Here is a 9,580-nt window from a genome sequence, read left to right as displayed (position 1 = left end):
GTGACTGGAGTCCCATGGGGGCGGGGGATGTGCATTCATAAGGAGAGAGTGAAGTAGTGGAGACAAGGAGAAACTGGTTCTAGTACAGCACCCCGGTTACACAGCATCTCGTGTGGAACATGCATCTGAAGGTGCTTTATTATACACGGCCAGATGTGGTACAATGCCAGAAACCAGTGGGGGTATCAGTGCTGCACAGGGGGTAACTTAATGCCAGTAACAGAGAGGCAGAGAAATTAAGTGGTTTTGAAGACACAGGCCTACAGGGTGATGGACGGGCATGGCCTTCCCAGCCAGCTTGCTCTGGCATCTGCACACGCACCGTCCTGTTGTAGTTAGGGGGAGCTGTGATTGCTTACACCAGCTATGGATCTGACTCAAAGAACTCAAAGCTCACCTCGTTTATTACCCTATGGGCTCCATTCTTTCTACAAAATGAAAAGGAGGACTTGTGGCACCTTAGAGACTAACACATTTTTTTGAGCATAAGTTTTCGTGAGCTACAGCTCACTTCATTGGAAGCTTATGCTCAAATAAATGTGTTAGTCTCTAAGGTGCCACAAGTACTCCTTTTCTTTTTGCGAATACAGACTAACACGGCTACTTCTCTGAAATTCTTCTACAATTAACTCTCAGAGAGAAAAATACTGTGACAACATTTTCACAGTAGTGACATTGAATTGGATTGGGAATCAGTAGGAAAGGGATAAATAATAAGACAGAAAATATCATATTGCCTCTAGATAAATCCATGGTACGCCCACACCTTGCATACTGTGTGCAGACGTGGTCACCCCATCTCAAAAAAGATATATTGGAATTGGAAAAGGTTCAGAAAAGGGCAACAAAAATGCACCGGGGCATGGAACGACTGCCATATGAGGAGAGATTAATAAGATTGGGACTTCTGAGCTTGGAAAAGGGATGACTAAGGGGGGATATGACTGAAGTCTATAAAATCATGAGTGATGTGGAGAAAGTAAATAAGGAAGTGTTGTTTACTCCTTCTCATAACACAAGAACTAGGGGTCACCAAATGAAATTAATAGGCAGCAGGTTTAAAAGAAACAAAAGGAAGTATTTTTTCACACAGTTAACCTGTGGAACTCTTTGCCAGAGGATGTTGTGAAAGCCAAGACTATAACAGGGCTCAAAAAAGACCTAGATAAATTCATGGAGGACAGGTCCATCAATGGCTATTAGCCAGGATGGGCAGGGATGGTGTAACTAGCCTCTGCTTGCCAGAAGCTAGGAATGGGTGATGGGTGGATCACTTGATGATTCCCTGTTCTGTTCATTCCCTCTGGGGCACCTGGCATTGGCCACTGTCGGAGGACAGGATGCTGGGCTAGATGGACCTTTGGTCTGACCCAGTATGGCCGCTCTTAGATAGATAGATAGATAGATAGATAGATGTTTTCAAACTTTTAATTGTTCACATCCTTGATTATGTTCTTAACTCACACCACTGGATGTACCAGCTGTAATTTTCAATGATCAAACAGCTGCAATTCTCTCTGGTTCATTTTGCCATGGACAAATCAGGCCAGATTCACCCCTGGCACAACGCACTGCAATAGCTGTACAGGGGCATAGGCTGATCAGGGAGTAGCCAGGGCTGTCTGCTGTCTCCAAAACATTATCTTATGTCCTCAGTCCTCATCTTCCTCTTCTTATCTCTGAGTATGGGGTGTGATCCTTGACGCAGCTCATTGGTCTCCTGATTGCACTTGGTTCATGGAAGTGGCTGGGGAAAGAGGGCAGGGCATGGAAATCTCTGTGCCCTACTCTCCCCATCTGTCAGTACAATAGAAACTGTGGGCCCCAGCTGAGATCAGGGCCTCATTGTGCTAGGAGCTGTACATATACATGTGTATGCTAGAGAGCCCTTTCCCGGAAGAGCTTACAAAGGAAATAGACAAGACAGACAAAGGAAGGGGAAACTGAGGCACAGAGCGGGGAAGTGACAGGCCCATGGTGACCCAGCAGCTCAGTGGCAGAGCCCAGGGCAGTACTCAAGTCTCCTGACTTGCTGTCTGGTGCCCTCCCCACTAGACCACTTTGCCTCTCCAGACCATGCTGCCAATTTAGGAGCGTAACTTAAGGCACTGAGCTTTGAATGCTTTGGCCTGAATAAACCAAATGAGCTTGTGCTGGGTTTGAAAAATGTCCAGCATCCCGAAAAAATCCCAGCCCTTCAATTATTGTATTGCAGGGAAAGACCTTCTGCAAATCGATTGATCCACGACTGCTGTAGGTCATGTCAACCTTCAATCAGACCTGCCCTAACCCCTCTACGTTCCTGCTGACCGGCATCCCCAGCCTGGAATCTGAGCATGTCTGGATATCCATCCCGTTCTGCCTCATATATCTGATTGCTCTGATAGGAAATGGTACTGTCGTCTTCGTTGTAAAGCAGGAGGAGACCCTCCATGAGCCCATGTACTATTTCCTGTCCATGCTGGCAGTCATTGATCTATCCCTCACAACTGCCGTTGTCCCCAAAATGCTGAGCATCTTCTGGCTGGATTCCAGAGAGATCAGCTTCGGGGCCTGCTTCCTCCAGATGTTCTTCATCCACACCTTCACTGTAGTGGAGTCGGGGGTGCTCTTGGCCATGTCTTTAGACCGATACGTGGCTATCTGCAACCCCTTGAGATACAAGACTATCTTAACCAGCTCAAAGGTTGCCCAGATTGGGCTGCTGTCCCTTGCTAGAGGGGTGGGGTTTGTGACACCCTTAACCTGCCTTCTAACCAATCTGCCCTACTGTAAAACGAATGTCATCCCTCATTCCTATTGCGAGCACATGGCCGTGATGGAGCTGGCCCCCAAGGCCTCGGCAGTCAGCGACCTGTACTGCATCATTGTGGCCACAGCACTAGTGGGGACAGACTTCATCTTCATCACCTGCTCTTACGGCATAATCCTCCGCTCCGTCCTACGGCTCTCGTCTCAGGAGGCGCGTCTCAAGGCCTTCAGCACCTGCAGCTCCCATGTCTGTGTCATCCTGCTCTTCTACTTGGGAGGGCTCCTTTCTATGTTCCTGCATATTTTTAAGCTCAGCTTTGCTCCTCACACCCAGGTCTTGGTGGCTGACCTGTACCTCATTGTTCCCCCCATGCTAAACCCAGTCATCTATGGCATGAAGTCCAAGCAGATCCGGAAACAGGTCTTTAAGCTCTTTGGCCAAAGAAAGGTCTTAGCAGAAGCCAGTATCTAGGGTGGTCACTGATGCAGCCCCAGAATACAGGACCTCCCCTCCGTTGTCCCTGCCTTTGCCTGCCTGTCCCTGCCCCCAGCATCATGACATCTCATGCACAGTGCGTGTGAGGTCATGGTGCACAATGCATGTGAGCTCACACCGGCGGGGGCGAAGCAACACACTCCGCGAAACAGCATCCTCCATGCATGATACCAGAGATAACCATGGCTGGTTTGATATCCACACCAGACAGGAGACAAAGCATACAGAACCAGGTCTGTCTGGCTTAAAACCCAATGAATGGCTTGCCTACCAGTATCCCACCTGCTGACAGTACGGGCCCAACTGTCAAGAGGTGCTGAGTAGCCTGAGTCCCATTGAAGCCAATGGAACTAATCCTGTGAGGTACTGAGCTATTATTATCCCCATCTGACATCTCAGCAGAGCTATCTGAAAACTCAGTATACTTTTTTGCAAACTTTTTTTAATGTTTGATTGGACCTTTTTCTCCCAGGGTTTCCTGTTCCGAGGCATTGGTTTAAAATGTGAATGACATTTTTGGAAATTATATCAGTGCCATTTGTTTAAATGTTGATTTTTTTTTAATGTCAACATTAAATGTCAACGTTTTTTGAAAGTTCCTTGAGGGTCTTTTGAAATTTCAGCCGGCTCTCTGGCTGGTCGAAAAATACCATGATTTCTTTGTCAAAATTTTTACTGGTTTCCAAAATTTGGGAAAAAAATGTCAACGTTATTTGAAAAATCAAAGATTTGTGACTATTCTGACTTGTCAGGATTTGGCCCCTGGTGCCTTGCAGGGGAGCATTTTCAAAAGCACCACTTAAGGGTACGTCCCCGCAGCCTGAAGCAGTGAGCCTGCCAGCCCAGGGCTACAGACTGCGCCTCGGGGGGCTTGTGTTTCCATGCTAAAAAAAGCTGTGTAGATGTTGCGCGAGGGTTGGCACAAGTGCTGTGAAGCCTAGCGAGGGGAGCTGTGCTTCAGACCCTGAGCTCCAGCCCGAGCCACACCTTAAAACCACTGTCCACGCAGCTATTCATAACACGGCAGCTCGAGCCCCACAAGCTGACGTGTGTCAACCCAAACTCAGAGGTTTGCTGCTGCTGGCTGTGGAGACGTGCCACAAGTGAGCAAGTCCTGTTGGGACTGATGGGTAAAATTTTCAAAAGTGATTGAGGGACATTGGGCCAGATTTTTAATGGTATTTAGGTGCCTAAAGATGCAAAGGCCCCTGGATGCTTCTGAAAATCCCACTGGGGACCTACCTGCATCTTTAGGTGCCTAAATCCTTTAAAAATGTGTCCCATAGGAGCCTAAATCTCACTGAAAGTCAATGGCACTTGGGCTCCTAAGCCACATAGGTGCTGTTGAGAATTTGACCCTAAGTCTGGTTTGTATTTCCCTCCAGTGCCCCTCCAAAGCAATCTCAGGGCAACCACTTGTATTTATTCAAATCAGACACAAATCAGACTTGATCATGGGTCTCGGAGCATGTACCACATATTGGAAAGACAAATGACGAATGCTAACAAAAAGCAATGCTGTCACATGCTAGACATTTGGCGACCAGGAAAACACGAATTGCCAAGACAGGCTGCCAAGATAGGTCCAAACACAGCTGTAATCAGGACAGACTGACATGGCAGGGTGAGAGCAACCCTTTGACCAATTTCTGTCATCCCTGCTGCATACCATTACCCCAGAGAACAGGGAGAAGACAGTGCAAGGCTGAGAGTCCACTGGACAAGCCCCATGCTGGATGAGCATCCTTAGCGGAACCACCCAATGCGGACCTGGTTGGATGGTGAAGCTGCCCAGGTATGTTCCCTCCATGCAGACCGAGCCTAGACCAGGTGTGCTATAAGGTGTGACTGCTCTTTTTGCAACCAAGCTGCGCTGCATGGTGCAAAGACAGACTCCTGCAGGCACGTCCCCCTGGCATGGGTTTCCCAAAGGAAAGTGTATTCTGCTCTGTCCAGCCCTCTCCTGGACAGTTCAGATATTTTAGGCCTGCTGCCCCTCTAAGGGGTCAATATCCAACAGTTTACTGCTTTACATGGAGTTAGCCACACAATTCAGTTTAAACACAACACTGGGTTACTTTTGATTAAAGAATAAAGCAAGTTTTTTTAACTACAAAGAGATAGGTTTTACGCCAGTAAAAGAATAAGGCATTAAAGTCAGGAATGGTTACAAGAAAAATAAAGATCAAACCCTTTCTAGGAACTAAAACTTAACAAACTTGGTTCAAGATCAAATTCTCGCCACATGCTCTGAGCACCAGGACTGATCAAATTTCAAGCCAGCATTTGATCCCAACGTCAAAGGGTGTTTCTTTTGTTTTTTAGGATGAAAGAGAGAGATGTGGAAGGGAGAGATACCTTAGGGTGTTTTTGCCCATCACTTTTATAGTCCCCCTTTGAAAATCGTTTTTCCGAGGATTACCCTTGCTGTGAAGATGCACTCAAGGAATCTTATGGTGAAAGAGGATCCATGCTGGTGTTTGCTACAATGCACATATGTTTGTTCTTGCCCCCTTCCTTGCCAAGGAATGGCTACTTGGTAGGTGATTGCCCTAACCAAGGGTGTCAGCTTGTCCTTTGTCTTTGCGAAAATGGTTTATCCAGACTCGTCTTGTAAACACATTTCAGACCTAATTTCAGCTTCTGTTTATAATGTTACATGTAATGGTGCTACACACATTTCATCATGAGTATCATTGACCAGCGGGTTATCAGCTTTCAAATGACACCTCACAACTCATATTTTGTACAAAGATTATCACAATAACGTGGAGGGTGTGAATACAGAGGTGCATGTGAATATGCATTATGTCACATATCATAATTCCTCTGCAGGGCTTAGATTGCTGTGCATTGCACTAAACAGACACGTCCAGAAGAGATCACGACAGACCTGGGTGGGTGAAAGCCAAGCAGATCCAGGAATGCATGCTGAACCTGCTGTTCCCCAGAGGATCATGGGTAATCAGGTCATCTAGCCTCATATCAACTGAATCCAATTCAGGAAACCCAGCCCTTCATTCTCTGCCTGTTTTACACATGGGCAGTCTGTCCCTCTGTTTCTCCAGTCTCTACCCAGTTCATTACCAATGGCTTTGTCAAGCCCATACCCCAGCTATTCCCCAAGGCAAGCACGTTCAGCTACCCAAATCTATACCTAGGCCATGTTCCTATTGGAACCTTGCCATGAACTTCAATAGGGGCAGGACTGGGTCCCGGTTTGTCCTGAACATAGTCTAATGTAGATCCAGTTTATAGCAAGTCTGTTATCCAAAGGGATTCCATGACAACAGCTGTAAAACGATGATTTTATTTGCATGCAGTTTTATAATTAAGCACTTTATTGTGTTATGCAGTGTTTGATTATACAATCTGCTGAGGACCAATAAAGCACTATGATAACAGGTAAAGAATGAGTCACTGGGAGATCAGCTTGTCAAGAATTTGTATTTGAGTTGGTTTTGTTTTCACCCAGTATCTCAGGCATCAGCAGATAATAAACCCATAACATGGTCATATTGGTGTATACATGTTCCCCCAGACTAGAGTAAATGCTCTGTCTCTATAAGACAATCTGGGGGGTTCCTACCCCCAAAGGCAAAAAACCTGCCTTTGATGAGCCTGATTCTGCATTGTCCACAATCCTGTTCCTAGGTTTCAGAGTAGCAGCCGTGTTAGTCTGTATTCGCAAAAAGAAAAGGAGTACTTGTGGCACCTTAGAGACTAACAAATTTATTAGAGCATAAGCTTTCGTGAGCTACAGCTCACTTCATCGGATGCATTTGGTGGAAAAATCCTGTTCCTGCACACCCGCCCTACACATGCAAACTTTGAGAACCAAACTGTGTTTGCGGAACCAATCTTCGATTTATTTCTACATGGACATTTCTAGCTAACACAAATCCATGTAGGGCCAGCTTTTGAAACAACTACAACTGCTCAACAGATTTCTAATGAAAAATGGGCCTTTTTCCATGATTTTCTGTTTCTTCAATGAAATCAGAAAATCAAACCAATAAGCCCTTTTGGGGGTTTTGGTTATTTTGGATTTTGTTGTTGTTTTCAGATTTTCTGGAGGTTTACTGGGTTGTTTTCATGTATTGTTCTTTCTTCTTCCTCTCTTTCCCCCCCTTTTCTTCAAAGGCAAAATTTGGGAGGGGGAAATAAAAAAACATGAACAAAATTTTAATAGATGAAAAATCACCTCCTTTCTGAAAGCTGTGCAATGAAAATGGCATGGAAATTTTCAGAGAGGGTCACAAACTTTTTTTTTTCTCATTTTTTTTGACGATCTCTAGAAATTACTTTATCTGGTGCAAAGGGTGGTGGAACGTATCTAGAATAGAAGTCAATACAGAACATGGATTATTGTCCAAAGAAGACTGATTTTAGGAAAGCTTCCCAGCACTGAGCTCTAGGGGACAGGATGAGCAGCTCACAAGGCCTCTTGCCCACAACAACGGCCTTTTAACTAATTCTGCCACCACACTCCATGGCAAAGAGGTACTTACAGCTAGCTTATTGTCACTCATTCAAAATTGCACACACTGCATACCCAGTAATTATTTTCTGAGTGCAAATATGTCATCAAGGATCTGAATCCTGAGGAATTCCCAGACACAGACACATTGCAAGGCAGACCTGTGCTTTATTCTTACATAGCCCCTCTTCTGGGGCACCTGAGTCCTCAGCAGTGATGGGAGCCCCTAATTCTTCTTTCCTTGGGGACTCAGTGACACCCCCACTTAGGACCAATGGCCCTGTGTTTCTAATGGACTGGTGTCGAAACCAATATCAACCTCTATGGCCTGTAGGCTATTCCCATTCACGGGTGCGGTAAATCAAAGACACAACACTTCATACCTGGAAAGGAGGGGGGTAAATGAAAAGAAGAGGAAAGGAACAGGCAAAAGAACCAAGGTTGTTAAATGAGACCCCAACCAATCCCAAAGCAACAACTCAAAGCCCACACCCTGGAGTCTGGGCCGTGTCTGGGCAGCAAGGTTGGAGCTTGGTGTGAAGGCCTGGTTCCCTCGCTGGAAGGCCAGCAACCCTACCTTTAGCTGGATGGAGTCCCTGGCAGCCTCGAACCCTGGCCGTCCCCCAGTTTCTGGTGCAGCGGTGGCCAGCCGGGCTCAGGCATAACAACAGAAGATGGTAAATAGGCCCAATGGCCTGTGATGGGATGTAGGATGGGGTGGGATCTGAGTTACTACAGAGAATTCTTTCCTGGGTACCTGGCTGGTGAATCAGGGTTCAGCTGATCGCCATATTTGGGGTCGGGAAGGAATTTTCCTCCAGGGCAGATTGGAAGAGGCCCTGGAGGTTTTTCGCCTTCCTCTGTAGCATGGGGCATGGGTCACTTGCTGGAGGATTCTCTGCTCCTTGAAGTCTTTAAACCGTGATTTGAGGACTTCACTAGCTCAGACATAGGTGAGAGGTTTATCACAGGAGTGGGTGTGTGAGATTCTGTGGCCTGCATTGTGCAGGAAGTCAGACTATATGATCATAATGATCCCTTCTGACCTTAATATCTAAGAAGAGCGGCCATACTGTATCAGACCAAAGATCCATCTAGCCCAGTATCTTGTCTTCCGACAGTGGCCAATGCCAGGTGCCCCAGAGGGAACAGGGAATCATCAAGTGATCCATCCCCTGTCGCCCATTCCCAGCTTCTGGCAAACAGAGGCTAGGGACACCATCCCTGCCTATCCTGGCTAATAGCCGCTGATGGACCTATCCTCCATGAATTTATCTAGTTTATTTTAACCCTGTTATAGTCTTGGTCTTTATAACTTCCTCTGGCAAGGAAGTTGACTGTGCACAGGTTGACTGTGCACAGGTTGACTGTGCATTGTGTGAAGAAATACTTCCTTTAGTTCGTTTTAAACCTGCTGCTGATTAATTTCATTTGGTAACCTCTAGTTCTTGTGTTATGAGAAGGAGTAAATAATAATTCCTTATTCCCTTTCTCGACACCAGTCATGATTTTATAGACCTGAGTCATATCCCCCCTTAGTCGTCTCTTTTCCAAGCTCAAAAGTCCCAGTCTTATTAATCTCTCCTCATATGGAAGCTGTTCCATATCCCTAATTATTTTTGTTGCCCTTTTCTGAACCTTTTCCAATTCCAATATATCTTTTTTGAGATGGGGCGGCCACATCTGCCTGTAGTATTCAAGATGTGGGTGTACCATGGGTTTATATAAGAGGCAATATGATATTTTCTGTCTTGTTGTCTATCCCTTTCTTCATGATTCCCAACATTCTGTTCGCTTTTTTGACTGCCGTTGTATATTGAGTGGATGTTTTCAGAGAACTATTCACAATGACT

The 9,580-nt window shown here is 45.9% G+C and overlaps 1 protein-coding gene across 1 annotated transcript; it reads left to right on the top strand.

Moving 5' to 3' along the window:
- Positions 1 to 2,221: 2,221 nt before the first annotated feature.
- LOC119847825 (olfactory receptor 52K2-like) lies at positions 2,222 to 3,223 on the top strand. The gene has a single exon (XM_038382950.2). It carries the CDS (start codon positions 2,261 to 2,263, stop codon positions 3,221 to 3,223), a length of 963 nt encoding a protein of 320 aa, XP_038238878.1. The 5' UTR covers positions 2,222 to 2,260.
- The last annotated feature ends 6,357 nt before the right edge of the window (positions 3,224 to 9,580 follow it).

The sequence above is a fragment of the Dermochelys coriacea genome, chromosome 1, assembly GCF_009764565.3.
Source record: "Dermochelys coriacea isolate rDerCor1 chromosome 1, rDerCor1.pri.v4, whole genome shotgun sequence".
In the NCBI taxonomy this organism is placed as follows: domain Eukaryota; kingdom Metazoa; phylum Chordata; order Testudines; family Dermochelyidae; genus Dermochelys; species Dermochelys coriacea.
This window is presented reverse-complemented; position numbering and strand designations above follow the sequence as displayed.

What these genes read in the sequence shown, in the direction of transcription:
- LOC119847825 (XM_038382950.2), top strand. Translation starts at nt 2,261, where the DNA reads ATGTCAACCTTCAATCAGACCTGCCCTAACCCCTCTACGTTCCTGCTG.